At 65.4% G+C, this 14,789-nt stretch overlaps 3 protein-coding genes across 6 annotated transcripts; 1 reads left to right on the forward strand and 2 right to left on the reverse strand.

Moving 5' to 3' along the window:
* Positions 1-85: 85 nt before the first annotated feature.
* Positions 86-4,456, forward strand: CCDC78 (coiled-coil domain containing 78). Of its 4 annotated transcripts, none has more exons than XM_041748244.1 (12): positions 86-892; positions 1,060-1,146; positions 1,221-1,307; positions 1,538-2,022; positions 2,155-2,233; positions 2,325-2,450; positions 2,619-2,806; positions 2,873-3,035; positions 3,155-3,198; positions 3,891-3,957; positions 4,033-4,133; positions 4,229-4,456. In XM_041748244.1, exons 1-12 carry the CDS (start codon positions 839-841, stop codon positions 4,281-4,283), a joined length of 1,536 nt encoding a protein of 511 aa, XP_041604178.1. In that variant the 5' UTR covers positions 86-838; the 3' UTR covers positions 4,284-4,456. The 4 variants fall into 4 exon arrangements, with proteins under 4 accessions (XP_041604178.1, XP_041604180.1, XP_041604181.1 ...); XM_041748246.1 differs by having other exon boundaries at positions 4,037-4,133; XM_041748247.1 differs by lacking the exon at positions 3,155-3,198.
* ANTKMT (adenine nucleotide translocase lysine methyltransferase) lies at positions 4,455-5,775 on the reverse strand. The gene is made up of 5 exons (XM_041748252.1): positions 5,548-5,775; positions 5,216-5,320; positions 4,996-5,136; positions 4,830-4,880; positions 4,455-4,708 (listed from the first exon to the last, which is right to left on the reverse strand). Exons 1-5 carry the CDS (start codon positions 5,707-5,709, stop codon positions 4,487-4,489), a joined length of 681 nt encoding a protein of 226 aa, XP_041604186.1. The 5' UTR covers positions 5,710-5,775; the 3' UTR covers positions 4,455-4,486.
* Positions 5,776-8,184: 2,409 nt separating this feature from the next.
* On the reverse strand, positions 8,185-13,110 carry METRN (meteorin, glial cell differentiation regulator). The gene is given in 9 exon segments (XM_041748558.1): positions 8,185-8,642; positions 8,645-8,713; positions 9,372-9,391; positions 9,865-10,006; positions 10,009-10,029; positions 10,032-10,074; positions 10,250-10,471; positions 10,566-10,632; positions 13,073-13,110. Coding segments are annotated over 9 exon segments (834 nt in total). The 3' UTR covers positions 8,185-8,430.
* Between the last annotated feature and the right edge of the window lie 1,679 nt (positions 13,111-14,789).

Consider the following 14,789-nt stretch of genomic DNA (forward strand, 5'->3'; position numbering starts at 1 on the left):
GTTCTGCCTAGGCCACGCCCCCGCGGCGACGCAACCGCCCCTCCCGCGCCGCTAGCCCCGCCCCTGCCCCTCCGCGCCTCCCCTTAGGCCACGCCCCTCCCGCCCCGCCCCGCTCCTGTCCCCGCTGCGCAGCCGGGGCCCCGAGCTGCAACCTTGCCCGCGGGGGCTGCGCCTGCCCACTGCGCGGACCGCCTCACCGACGGCCGGACGGAGGGGGGCCTCGGCGCTGGCCACGGGCCTGAACGGAGCGCGGCCCTCGGATGGCCGCCGCCAACGGCCCGGGCCCCGGCGCAGGGAGCTGGCGTGCGCGGCCTGGGGCGCGCGCATGCCTGGGGTGGGGCGGCACGCACGCCCGGTCCCCCAGCGCCTCCTCCGCGAAGCCCTCCCGTCGCCGGGGCTGAGCCGGGCCTCCTGAAGCTCCCAGCCCCTACCCTCCGGCTGGGGGCGGGGAATCTATAGGTCCGTCCGCCGGCCCAACCAGAAAGGTCGGCATACAGAAGGCGCCTACTGTGTGAAGCCCCGCGTAGCGCAGGGCCTCGCTGCTTCTGTGCTACCGCCTCGCCTGCGACTTCTCATGCGCTCCCGGGTCCAACCAGCGGTACCTGGGATAAGGGCGGAGGTGCCGGCGTGCACCTCCCGGATGAGAAAGCGAACCCGGACAGGATGGGGCCGCACAGGGAATGAGCTGAGAGGCCGCCTCCCCGGCCACCCAACTGCCCCGGCTGCCCTCGCGGGTGGGGGAGATCAACAGAGGCCTTGGCAACGCAAGCCAGTGTGGCGGCAACGGGCCCGGAGGTGAGGCAGCCCGCCCTTGGGGTGGCCACAGTTCCTTCTGCCCATGGAGCGTGCTGCAGCCACCAGGCCGGGGCCCTCACCCGGGGCCACTGAGAACGTGAGTCCCCCCCGGGGCACCTGTGCTGCTGCCATGGGGTCAGGCTGTGCCCTCAGAGGCCAGGAGACACAGCCCTACCTCCAGCGGCCTGTGTGGGGGGCGGGGGGGTGGGGCGGAGGCCACGCCTAAGCCTGACACCCACCTGGGGCATGGGGGTGCCTCCTCAGGTTCTGCCCCAAGCCGAGGACTGGACAGCCAGCCTCAAGACAGAGCTTCCCTCAGATCTAGAGCTGAGTGAGGAACAGCGACTGCAGGTGGGTGTGGGGGCCCTAGGGTGCTAGCAGGAGGGAGGGACCCACAGGCACCCCCTCACCATAGACACCCACAGATCTCCAAGGAGTTGGTCGATCTGCAGATCACAACTCTTCAGCTGCAGGAGCAGCATGAGGCCGAAGTCTTTGAGCTGAAGAGTGAGGTGGGTGCTGATACGTGCCCACACGTGCCAGCCGGAGCGCATGGGGGGCTGGCACATCCTGGGGACCAGTGCTGTGGGGGGTCCCGGTGCACCCATGTGACCGTCCACACTGGTGGTTCCTGCGAGTCCCATCTGCCACCTGTGCTGTGTCCCCGTACGTACCCAGATGACGTGGACCTACCTTGGGTGGCCTGGCAGGCAGGCGCAGCCACTCACCCGCTCACCTGCAGGTCCTATGGCTGGAGAGCCGGGTGCTGGAGCTGGAGCTGCAGCTGCATGGAGCTCGTACTGACCTGGGGCACTGCCAGGAGCTGGCACCGGGGCTGCAGCACAAGGCCCCGGAGCAGGGACACTCCACCCACCACAGGCCCCAGGTCGCCTTGAGTGCATGGAGGGGCCGGCTGGGCGGGAGCCCAGCAGGGGCCCAGCAGAGGCACAGCGAGGTCGGGACTGGCACTCTCATACAGGCACAGCCTGAGGACTTCCCGGCCCCCAAGCATCAACAGCAGAAGCTGGGGGATGGCGTGGGTGCGCAGCCTCGTGGCTTGGGGCTCTGTCCAGATCTCCCCCAGCCCATGGTGGTGTTGGGCAGTGCCAGGATCCCAGAGCCTGGGGTCTCCGCCAGCCAGCCCTGGTGCACCCCGCAGCTGCAGGGAGAATGGAAGCGAGTGCTGGAGCAGCACAAGGCCCAGAAGCAGGCACTGGAGGCCTGTGTGTGAGTGGCTGCCTCCCTCGGCGTGGGGAGGGTCCAGCCTGACCCCAGGCTCAGAGCGGCTCTTTCCAAGAGCAAAGGGAGTCCCGCCCGCCCCACCCCGGGCCCAGCTGAGCCTCACACCCGTGTTCTCAGGGTGGACCTGGGCCGGCGGCTGCAGGGGGCACAAGCAGAGGCCAGGACAGCTGGGCAACGACTAGCTGCACAAGCCATGGTGAGGCCCCGCCCTGCCCATTTTGACACCTAGTAGGGCGTCCTACAGTCTTGGAGTATGGGTTCAGGGCTACCCGCCCCCCCCCCCCCAGGTGTTGTCTGCCTGCCAAGGTCAGCTCCGCCAGGCCGAGGTAGAGAACGCCCAGCTGCAGCTGCAGCTCAAGAAGCTGAACGAGAAGTATGCCTTCCAGCTGCAACGATGTGCCCAAGCTGTGGCCGTGAGCACTGGGGGCGGCCCCGTGCTGGGGGGGTGGCCCCATGCTGAGCGAGCAGCCTCAGGTCCCGGGGAGCCAGCCTAGCCTGGCTGTGCGCACAGCCCAGTCCACTTCACGGAGGGGACTGTGAGCAGTGTCCGCGTGGCAAGCCCGCCCCGCCCGCCCCTCCAGGAGTACACCAACCAGGCGGGCCGGGTGCCCACGGCTGCAGCCCTTCGCACGTTCCTGGAGACCACTCTGGAGGACATCAGGGCAGCGCACCGCAGCCGTGAGCAGCAGTTGGCCCGGGCTGCTCGTGCCTACCGCAAGCGCCTGGCAGATCTAAGCCGTAGGCACCAGGAGCTGCTGGCTGCCCACAGGTAGGCCCCTCCCTGAGACGGGCACCTTGGTGGGGGTGACTCTATGTGACTTGGCATGTGGTTTAGTGTGCAGCAGGTGCTGGCAGGCCCCAGTGGGGCACCCGGGACCCCCAAAGCTACCTTTGAGGCAGTCACCTCCGACCTGGAGCCTCTGCATCTGGCTCCCGCACTTGGTCACCCAGGAGACCAGGCCAGGCTGCAGACCGAGCTCCAGAAGCTCCAGGCCCAGGTGAGCTCTCCCTGCTGCCCCCCACCGGCCCCACAGGCCCTAAGCAGCCTGCCCGTTCAGCCGACACAGGATCCCTACCACAGCCCACCAGGCTCACAACGCTGCTCTTGTTCCCACAGAAGGGGCTCAGGGAAGCCTCCCAGGGGGGCATGCTAGAGCCACAGTGAGTACCCAGGGGTGGGGCTGGGGACCTGCAGGAGCATCAGTCATCCGCGCCCTCAACTCTGACTGCTGGGTGGGGTTTGGTTGCTGTGGTGAACAAGCTGCCCATCTGTGCTGTGGGGTTTGGGTCTGTATGGGAGGCAGCCATAATCACAGAAGGCCGAGTGCCTGGGGTGAATGGGGTCCTGACAGGAGAGGTCTAATCTTGAATGGAAGGTCACGGAGATCCCCTGAGGAGGGGCCATCTCAGAGAGACCTGGGTGACCTACGGATGACGAGGCATGGTGGACGGCCAGCAGAGGCCCTGGCCTTGGGACAGGATGGGAGCAGGCAGCCCGGTGATTTCAGTCCTTGCCTCTGGGCCTCCATGTTTTTAACTGTGCAATAGGGAGGATTTTTATCAGCCCCTACTGCCAGAGTTCTGAGAAGTAAACCCCTAGGGATGGGGGGTAGGCCCCTTATCAACATCTATACGGCACCGGGGTCATTGTCTGGCTTCACGGTTTAGCCCTCCGTGAGTGGGCCTGGGCTGCCCTGCCCCCACATGCTGATAGCTCAGAGGCCTGAGCAGGCCCATAGTGGACAGGTGGGCGCATGCTGTCCTGAGTCTGGTACTCCAACTTGAACAAGACCATTGGTCAGCACCTGGCCTGATGCTGGCCCTCATACCTGCCCTTTCCTGTCTCCCCACAGGGCCCAAGAAGCTGCTTCCTGGGCCCAGATCCACCAGAAGCTCCAGGACTTCTCCCATGGTACCCAGGTAATCGGCAAAGCCTGGCTGGGAGCCCCTCCTCACACTGTCCCATCTCATAGCTGACGCCCTCCCCCACGCCAGGCAGAGCTGGAACGCGAGCGGGCACAGCTACTGGTACGGGCCACAATGGCTGAGGAGCAACTTTCTGAGCTACAGGAGTACGTGGACCAGCACCTAGGCAGGTGGGCTGGCTGTGACCTGAGGACTCCAATCCCAGGCACTGAGACAGGGCTTGTGGACAGCCTGGCAGGTGACTAATGCTGACCCCTCCATGCAGGTACAAACAGGAGATCCTGAGGCTGAGGAAGCTGACGGGTACGGAGGATGCCTAGAAAGTGGGGGCCACACCTTCAGTGAAGCCCCAGCACCTGAAGACCCGAAGCCGCTAACCAGTTGTCAAACCACAGCAGAACTCTTCACAGCCAGCGTGGAGGCCTCCCCACTACACCTCCTTGGGGTGGGGGTTATTCCTCTCAGCCCTCCACCTAACAAGAGTCAGGACGTAGTCTGCTGAGTCTTTATTGTGTCCAAATAGTCAGCCAGCTGGAGAAGTGGGGGCCCCAGGGACTGAGGCAGAACTGGGTCCTGGGGGGACCTGACCAGCTGGGCTACCACTATGGACGTCATAGGCCCAGACGCGGTCCAGACCCTCACCCAACACGGCCACAGGCTGCCAAGTGGGGAGGGGGAAGCGCCCCGACACCACTCGGGCCCCTTCAGGCAGCTCCGCCTGCAACTTGTCTTCCAGCAGTGGGAGCTGTGGGAAAGAGCAGAGGGTAGGGTGCACAGGACGGGAGGTGACCGCCCAGCACAGCAGGTGCTGCGAGGCTGGCCTGGGCCTCCCCTGGGGCGGGCTGCCGCCCCCGCCCCCAACCTACCACGCTAGGCGCCAGGAACACAGACACGTTGTGGCAGTCCCTCAGGTTCACCTGCAAGAAGACGTCACCCCAGGAGAGTCAGCTGCCCGGGCAGGTGGCCAACCCAGGACGGGAACCGTGGAAGTCAGACGTGGGGCATGAGGGGCTCCAGGACTCCCTGGGTTACCTTCCAGAGATCCTGGCAGCAGAAGCGGACGCTGCCCGCGCAGCCCTCCCTCCAGGCATGCAGCCGAGCCAGCCCCACTAGCCACGGGTTCAGCTCGTAGCCCAGCGCCGGGCGAAGGCCACACCTGTGGGCCGCCAGCACCTGCGGGCACAGGACACCGTGGGGACTGAGCCGTGGCGCGGTGCTCGGGCCATGGCCGCCCCCTGCGCCAGGTGCTTACAATCCTGCCGTCGCCGGAGCCCAGGTCCACCGTCTTCCCGGGACGGCCTCGCAGCAGCGTCAGCACGTGCTCCACCTGCCTGGCGCTTGCCCCCACATAGGGCACCTGGGCAAGGAGTAGGGGCGGGGTCCCCTGACCTGAGCCACGCGGCGGCGGGGCCAGCGCCCTGTCTGCGCCCCGGCCCCGCCCCTGCAGCCGCAGCGGCACGGCGCCGGCCCCCGGCCCCAGCCTCGCCCCCGCCCCGCAGCCGCTCGGCCCTACCCCCGGTCGGTCCCGCCCCCTAGCCGCTCGGGCCTCGCACCTGCAGCCCCCCAGGCGGCCCCGCCCCGCACCTGCAGCCGCAGCGGCACGGCCCGGAAGCCCGGCTGCAGCAGCAGCACCCACACGGCGTAGGCGGCCAGCCCCGAGCCCGCCGCCGCCTGCAGCAGCCCCAGCGCCCCCAGCCGCCGCTCGCGCAGCTCCGTCAGCGCCTCGCCCGGCTCGTCCGGCTCCATGGCCCCCCGCCCCAGCGTCCTCCCGGGCTCCGGGAGAGCGTCCCCGCCGCGGCGCCGGAAGGGGCGGGCGGAGGCCGCGGCTGGGCGCCGGAAGCGCCCCCCGCTCGCGTCCGACCGGGGGCACGGGCCCTTCCCGCGCGTTCCGCCCCGTGCAGGCCCGCAGGGGGCCTGGGCCCGGGAGCCGGTGGCTGCCCGTCCCCGCGCAGGGACGACACGGCCGCCGACCTGGGGGGGGGGGAGGAAGGAGAGGGCGGCGGCGGGGGGGTGGGGCGCTCGCGGCCCCCGGGGCCCCGCAGCGCCCGCCGAGCCCGCGGCAGGTGCCCCGCTGACGAAGGCAGGGCAGGGGGCGCCGCGGCGGGAGAGGCGGAGACCCAGAGGGCAGGGGCGCCCAAGGCCGGTGCGCTTCAACCTTCCGCTCCAAGGAACGCCCAGAACGCGGGGGTGCAGCGGGGCCTGGCGCGGCCGGGGCGTGGGGAGGCGAGCGGGCCGCGGGGCCCCGGGTCGGGCGCCCTCCTCGGCCCGGCGCCCTCCTCGGCCCGGCGCCTGCACCCACACGCGGCCCTGCGCGGGAGCCCAAGGCCGCCGCCCCCGGTCCTGAGAGCCAGGTGTGCAGGGTGGCAGGAGACCCCGCCCGGAGCCGGCCGCAGCAGCCCCTGTCCCTTGGGGCTGTCAGGCCCCCCCAGCCCCCCAGAAAAGTGGTGCCCCGGGCTCTAGAAGACAATAAAAGCTTATTGCGAGAATGCCCCCAAGCACACTCCTCGGGGTCGCCTCCGGGCACGGCGCAGGTGTGTGCCAGCGAGCGCATGTGCCCCAGGGCCCCAGGGCCCCGGGGCCAGCTCCCGCAGCCCGACGGCCATGCCCGCCCCCAGCCTCTCCCCTCGGCACTTCCCCCAGGGCAGGTGTGCAGCCTCTGGCCTGGCTTTGAGGCCCGCCCAGGAGCATGGGGGCTCCTGTGACCCGTTAGCCGCACCCACTGCCGCTGCCTCTGCACTTTATGGAACGAGCATTGGTTGCAAGTTAGCATGTTGTGGAGGCTGGGGCGGGAGGCTCAGGCACTTCCTGGGGCAGGTGCACAGGTACCGGGACCCAACCAAAAGCCCCCCCAGGGAGGCTGCCCCACATGTTTTTGGACACTGGTCCCAGACGCTGCGTACAGTGACCCCAGGTGTGGCCAGGCCTCCTTCCTAGGAAAGGCAGTGGAGAGACCAGAAAGTCAGGACAGATGCCAAGGCTGAGGATGCTGCTTAGCCCTAAAGAAGAAGCCGTCCTTGGGGCCGCCTGGACACTGCAAAGCCTCCCGACGGGAGGAGGAGGATCACCTCATCTCCTCCTCCTCCTCTGGGCTGTGCTAAGATACTCCTGGGGAAGGGGACGGGGCCGACAGGACAGCCACCTGCAGTGCAGGGAGGGGTCCAGGCCGCAGCTCACTCTGTATGCTTGTCAGCGTGTTGATGGTTTTCAAAGCCACGGGCTGGTCCTGCTCTCGGGTGAGGGGATATCAACGGAGAGGAGGAGAGGCCTCGGGCCCAAGCCCCCAGCTCTGAGCACGAGCTTGGAAGAAGAGCAGCAGTGAACCTCAGGAGGGCAGGTGGAGCGCACCTCCCCTCCCTGAGATTGTCAGCGGGACCCGGAGGAAGTGGCCCTGTGTCTGGGCCCTGCACGGACCAGTCCCTCTCCGAGACTCAGTTCCCGCTGGAAAAATGACACGGCCTCTGGCCTCCAAGCTCACTATCAGCCCCTTCCCAGGTGTAGACTGGCAGGTAAGGATGGGATGCTGCTTCCAGGGCTCAGGCCATCAGCCCACACATCCCCCCACCGCACCTGAGCTTTGGCTTTCTCAAGGATTGTGGGGCTGGGGTGAGCCGAGTCAGGTCGTCCCCAGCTTAGGGGCCTCTGCCTGCACCCCCACCCCGGGGGCACTCAGCCTAAGGGCCCCAGGCTTTGTCCCACACTGCACTGGCCTTTTGTGTGGCTAAGGCTGAGGAGGAATGCGGAGGCAGCAACAATGGGCCCAGTGGCGGGAAATGGTCCTCAGATACACCATTGTGTGCCCCTGCCCTCCAGAAACAGGCAGCATGCCCGACCCTACGGGAGACACTCCCACGAGGCTTCAAGCCATGTTAGGATGCTCTGCATGTCGCAAGACCCTCAGAACAGCAGGGCCCATTCTTCCCGAGAGTAGGATGGGGCCAGGACAGGTCTGCTGGGTCCCGGCAGGCTGCAGAGGGAAGTCCGGCACCCCACCCGATTACAGCCCCTCACTGTCAGGCGATGAGTGGTGTCTGCCTACCTGCCTCCCCAAAAGGACCCCACCCAGCCAGGACTTTGGGAGTTCCAGCCCTCCCCCACTCCCACCCTAAGCTACAGAGGCACCTGCCGTGCAAGGAAGGAGCCGCGGGGCTGAGGCGAACAGGGGGGTAGAGTCCCTGCTCCCCACCAACCTGCACAGCAGCTCCTCCCCGAGGGCCTGGGCCGCTGACAGTCCCCCTCACTGGCCGGGTGGCCTGGACGAGACACCGCTGCCCCAGCCTGTGTCTGAGGCAGAAATGCACAGTCCCCAGGGCGGAGCGACTCGGCCGAAGGAGCACCAGCGAGGCACGGGATGCTCGTCTCCACCGGCTAAGGGAGGCAGCGCTCTTATCCGTTACCATTACCGCCACCAGCTCAGAGGCGGCGGCCCGGTGGGAGCCCCCCGGCCCCCGTGCCCGGCTCCCAGGTCCCTCAGTCCAGGGCCACCTTGCAGGGGTGGGGGCGGCTGGTGTGGGCAGCTCCGTAGGCTCGGCTGAACTCCTGGAAGTGAGGTGCACAGCCCAGCCAGGCCTCCCCAAAGTGGCTCTAGCCCATGAAGAAGAAGGTGCCAGGGCCCTCCCCCCGGACGCCGCAATGAAGCGGGGTGTGGATGGAGGCCTGGTCCCCGACTCCCCCGCCAGAAGAGTGGCCTCTGTGAGAACAGACTCCTGCAGCTCCTTGTCGTGGGCAACCCTATGGATGGTTCCATTGATCACTGTGGGGAGACACGCTGGCCAGTGGCTGGCCAGTGGCGTGCAGGGGACGGCAGCCCCCAGGCTCTGTCACCGCGGAGACACCAAGTCGCTCGCTGATGCACGCAGCCAGCAGGAGCTCAGTGTGGCTGCAGGGCCTGCGGGCACCTGGCACGAGGGGAGATGGTGAGTGCAGGTCCTGCCCTCCCCTGCATGCCCCCCACCCCACCTGGAGGCAGGAGGGAAAGGGCAGGCCTCCAGACCCTCCCCTCAGGGCCTGATGACAACTGAGGCCCCAGGGCCCTGAGGGAGCCTGTGGGCACACGCCCCGAAGACACCCTCTCTTCATGGTGACCCTTGCTGTGCCCGGCATGCAGGCACGTGAAGCAGGGGTCTGGGGCACACGCTCACATCTGCCTTGCACGCACATACCAGTGTGTGGCCACCCAGGCCACCCCGCTGGCTCCCCGGAGCCGCTTCCCTGGCCCAAAGACCAGCCCAACCCGAGCGGGTGGCAGGACATGACCGTGAGCTTTGGGGTCTCCGGCCCGGGGCCAGGGGGCAGAGCAGAAGGATACCCTCTGCTGTGGGGTCAGGCTCCAAGCTCCAGGAAAGTAAAGAGCTGGGCCCGGTGCCCTGCAGGGAGGCAAGGCCGTATCTCCATGGTGACCAGGCACACACTGGACTTTTGCTGCACTGGACTGGGGGAAGGAGGACGGTCACGCTGGGCCAGGGAGCCCTGGACAGCTTTGCCAGGGGCCTTGATTGTGTCCCCCTGCAGGCCCTCCCCCAGCCCCTCAAGGACCGAGAGTTGGGCCAGCTGGTTCCCTAAGCCAAACCCTGAAGGATCTCCCAGCCCTTTCTGACCCTCCCACCCATCCTCACTAGCTGTGCGCTCCTTTTTTTTTTATTTTAATTTTTTTTTTTATTTATTTATGATAGTCACAGAGAGAGAAAGAGGCAGAGACACAGGCAGAGGGAGAAGCAGGCTCCACGCACCGGGAGCCCGACGTGGGACTCGATCCCGGGTCTCCAGGATCGCGCCCCGGGCCAAAGGCAGGCGCCAAACCGCTGCGCCACCCAGGGATCCCAGCTGTGCGCTCCTTAACAACCCACTTCACTCTCACACCTCAGTCTCTCCCTCCTATAGTGCGGAGGACAGGTGCATCCCCACCCAGCGCCCAGCCCCGGGGCCTGTGGCCGCAGCTCTGGATGCCTGTCCCTGCACATTTTGAAGCGGAAGGAGGCCACCCGGCAGCTGATGTCGGGGTGCGGGGTGGCCTGCAGGAAGAGGGCCTGGCGCTCACGGGGCCCCAGCCCTCGGCTAGTAGCAGCTCAGACCCCCAGCTGCCCGCTCTGCGAACACCTGCGCGCCGGCCAAGGGCTGCGCATGGGGGCTGGGGCGGGTACAGCCAGCGGACCCCGTCCCCACACACGCCAGGACAGCTGACACATGCCGCCCGGCTCCTGGGTCAGGCTGCTGCGGACAGGACCGCAGGGCAGGCGCTCAGGCGGGGCGCCCGCACCCCCTGTGCCCGCACCCGCCCGGCTGCTCATACCTGCCACTCCAGCTGCAGTGATGCTCCGAGCAGCCGGGCGGGTGGCGGGGGCAGGAGGCCAGAGCAGAGTGTGCAACAGCAGCGCGAGGGTCCTGTGGTCCCCGGGCGCCCTGCGCACCCCTGCACCCGCCGCACCTCTCCTCTGCGGGGCAGCCCGTGGGGGCCGGGCCCAGGAACTTTCCACCAATCGCGGCGGTGCGCGTGGGGCAGGAGGCCGAGCCTCTGTGGGGCCGAGTGGGGGAGGGGGTGGACACGGAGGCCCGAGTTCCGGCCTGGCGGGCTGGGTGTCACCCTGTCGCCCCCACGACCCCCGCACCTCCGCCTGCGCCCTGTCTGCCAGCCCTTGACTGGGGTCAGGGTGGGAGTACCCCTCACTGGAGCCCCTGGGGGGGAGGTGGCCCCTTCAGAGACTGGACGGGGGCTTCCAGTCCCCATCCTGCCCTAGAGGTGGCACGGTCCCCAGGGATGAGGGGCCCGATGCTGGCCCCCAGGGTCAGACCCCCAGGAGGTGCAGACCAGCTGAAATGAGGCCAACCCTGGGCAGGTGTGGAGGCTGAGGGAGAGATCTCCTGGTGGCAGGGACATCCCCTGAGGGTGGTGGGGGTGGGGCTGCAATTCGCGGCCCGGCACAGGAGCAGACTGCCCTGGCAGGGGCCCAGAACAGGGTCAAACCCCGGGTCAGATCACAGAGGCCTTAGGCACAAAGCCAGGAGTCCAACCATGTCCTCCAACCCTCGACGTCACGGAGAGCTTTAACCAGGGTCTGCAGGAAACAGCATAGATTGCCACCCGCGGTGTGAACCCTCCACCCCACTACCCCGTACCCCAGCCCTCCAGCTACACCCGGCCTGAAGGGCACAACGGACAGATGGGGACGTGGCCCCAAGGGGAAGGGGTACAGGACACCCCTTGCTCTGGGCAAGGAGCATGAGTAGCAGCCAAGACAACAGCCAGAGGCAGGTCAACTTCAGTGTCTATCGGCAGATGACTGGGTGAATGAAATGTGGCCCGTCCACCTGTGGACTATGATTCCATTGTTTCTTCGTTAAAATAATTTTTTTATGATTCCATCATAACAAGGAAGGAGATCCAGGAGCTCCTAGCTCCGCCAGTGGAACACACCACTCCTGGTCTCCAGGTTGTGGGCTCAAGCCCCACGGTGGGTACAGAGATTACTTAAAAATAAATCTTGGGGGGCAGCCCCGGTGGCACAGCGGTTTGGCGCCGCCTGCAGCCCGGGGCGTGATCCTAAGGACCCAGAATCGGGTCCCACGTCGGGCTCCCTGTATGGAGCCTGCTTCTCCCTCTGCCTGTGTCTCTGCCTCTCTCTCTGTGTGTCTCTCATGAATAAATAAATATAATTTTAAAAAATAAATAAATAAATAAATAAATAAATAAATAAATAAATAAATCTGGGGGGGGGGGGCAGCCCCGGTGGTGCAGCGGTTTGGTGCTGCCTGCAGCCCGGGGCGTGATCCTGGAGACCCTGGATCAGGTCCCGTGTCAGGCTCTCTGCATGGGGCCTGCTTCTTCCTCTACCTGTGTCTCTGCCTCTCTCTCTCTCTCTCTGGGTCTCTATGAATGAATGAATAAAATCTTTAAAAAATAATTTAAAAAAATAAATCTTGGGGGCAGCCCCAGTGGCGCAGTGGTTTAGTGCTGCCTGCAGCCCAGGGCGTGATCCTGGAGACCCCGGGTTGAATCCCACGTCAGGCTCCCTGCATGGAGCCTGCTTCTCCCTCTGCCTGTGTCTCTGCCTCTCTCTCTCTCTCTCTCTGTGTCTCTCATGAATAAATAAATAAAATCTTTAAAAAAAAATAAATAAGTCTTAAAAAAAAAAAAAGCAGGGGGTGGGGAGTGGAGATTTGGACACCTGCTCCAGCACGGATGACCCTTGAGGGCGTTATGCTTGGTGCAATCAGCCAGACACAAAAGGACAAACACCATCCGACTGCACAGCTGTGAGGGCCTGGAGTTGTCGAGTGCACAGAGGCAGAAGGTGGGTCGTGGGGGGCAGGGGCCGGGGCAGGGTGTGTAACGAGGACAGAGCTCCAGCTGGGAAGATGAAAGACGGACCAGCTGCACAGCGATGGGAATGTGCCAGACACTTGACTGTGCAATTGAACATGGTGAGGACGCAGATTTTACTCCACTAAAAGTGAAAGAGGCGGACAGGGCCATGCTGGGCACTAGAAGGCAAAAGAGGCACCGGCAGGAGGGGAGAGGGCGCTGGGTTTAGCAGCACCGCGCTGCCCAGGGGCGCCCATCCCCGCCTTCCAGCCAGTCCCTGCGGCGTTCGCCCTGCCGGGTCTCCGAGCCAGCCAGTGGGCTCCGGGCGCCCTCTGCTGGCGGTGTGGGGTCTCACCCCCGCCAGCCTAGGACCCCCGGCTGCCCAGGATGAGTAGGTGCCTGTGGGTGCCTTCGGGAAGGGTTCCTCACCAGTGCCTGGTCCAGAAAGGACACACACATGGCCTGAGCCATCTTCTCATCACCAAGCTTCCCCTGCCCAGGCCTCCTACCCAGAGCCAGGTAGTAACGCCAAATGTCACCCACAGAAAACCTGGACGGGGGGATGCCTGGGTGGCTCAGCGGTTGAGCGTCTGCCTTGGGCTCAGTTCCTGATTCTGTAGACCTGGGATCAAGTCCCACCTTGGGCTCCTTGCGGGGAGCCTGCTTCTCTCTCTGCCTGTGTCTCTGCCTCTCTGTGTCTCTCATAAATAAAATCTTAAAAAGAAAAAGAAAAAAAAAACCTGGACAGGGGCCACCTCTCTTCATACGTGCTGCTGCCCACCAGCAAAGCACCTGGGTGGTGTTAACCATCACCTATTGCTGCCCATGGGGCGGGGAGCCCAGAAGGCCATGCCTGCCCGGGATCATTACGAGAGCAGTGACCAGACACGCTGCAGGTGCTCAGTCAACACACAGGCAAGGAGTGTGTGCACCAATGAGTAAATGGGTGAGCGAATGACATCCCAAACCTCAGGCAGCTCCTCCAAGTCTATGCTCAGCATGGGGGCTCCTTCACATGCCCCCAGCTCCAGACCCTTCAGGGTCCTGACCCTCCCCAAGGGCCCTCTGTCCATTCCCACCCAAAACCCAGTTCTTGGCAGGAGCCACACCTGATGCTGGGGGAGGGTCCCAGCTGAGCCATACTACAGCAGGAGGGTGACCCCAGAGGGCAAAGGGCAGCCGACAGGAAGCCCAGAGTACTTGGGGCATAAGCAAGGAGCACTCATGACTAGGGGAGGTGCTGGGCTCCTGAAGGACCTGGCCAAGCAACAGGAAGGCAGGGCAGATCCCATGGGTGATGGGGGCAGGAAGAGGATCCGTCTGCTTGCCCCTAAGCAGCTAACCCAGGGTGCCCAGCGACCCCATTAGGCCGGGTCTGCTAGCTCCTCTGACCCCCCTTCAGCGGCACCTCGTTCCCCTGACCTTCACCCCCAGCAGAATCCGGCTCTGCCCACCTATGGATGCTGTATCTGGAGACACGTGGCAGCAAGGTTCCTGTCGGGATGTTTTCTTCCCTTTGACAAGAAATCCGCCCCCAATACACCTTGCATCTTCTGGAGGAGCCAAAAATGCAGCTGCAGATTGATTTGCAGCTGAGCTAAAAATAACTGCCAGGCTCCAGCCAGGGCCCAGGAAAATATCCCATTGCTAGGAGACAGCCGTTCCTGGGAGACAGCCATTGCTAGGCAACGGGGTTGCCGTGGTGACAGCTGGGCCCTGAGTCATGCTCAACCCGGGCTGCTCCGCCCCTCTGCCCCTGGCAGGTCGGGCCTGGGTCCCGGGAGGAGAGGCGGGGAGCAGGGGTTGCAAGGCAGTAAAGGGGCCCGCCCTCTGATGCCCACAGCCACCGTGGCCACCCGGGCTTCCAGGTTCCCACTCCTGTGGGTGCCCGCTCTAGCCGCTGAGTGGCCAGGACAGCTGACACGGCCCCCGCCCCCCACGTGCCTTGCAGGCCTCCCCACCAGGAGCTGGGCACTGGGGCAGAGGCAGGGAGGTTTGCAGTGTCCATCTGGCCCTGTGCCTGCACAGCAGAGGCTTCATACTGGGCCATTTACAATCAGGCATGGGGCTCTCGCCACCTGTTCTGTGCTAGGTGCCGGGCTGACCTTCCGGGCACCCCCTTGGACCCCACACCTATTTGGCAGGAGAGGAAGTACTTAGCTGAACCCCCTCCCCCGGGGAAGGGAGGATCCGAGCCAGGCAGGTGGCTGCAGGGCACATGTACCCATAGCCCCGCAAGGAGTGGCTGGAGGACCCTCCCGTGAGGAGCCTCAGGAAGCCCAGAGCTGCTGCCCCAGGCCTCAAGGGCCTCGAGGGTTAACGAGCCTCCGTGTGACAGTGGCTCCCTGTCTCAGAGAGGGGTTTCAGGGTGGGATTTGCCAGCAGCCTTTGCTCTTCACCCTCCCGTGACTAAAGAACTGGAAATCTCTAGCAGTCTGGAGTGGGGAGACCTCCGTATCCAGGTGTCAGGGCAAGGAGTGCTCCAGGTGAGGGAGTGTTCCAGGTGAGGGAGCACCCAGGTGACGTGATG

Source organism: Vulpes lagopus, chromosome 3, assembly GCF_018345385.1.
Source record: "Vulpes lagopus strain Blue_001 chromosome 3, ASM1834538v1, whole genome shotgun sequence".
NCBI classification, from domain to species: domain Eukaryota; kingdom Metazoa; phylum Chordata; class Mammalia; order Carnivora; family Canidae; genus Vulpes; species Vulpes lagopus.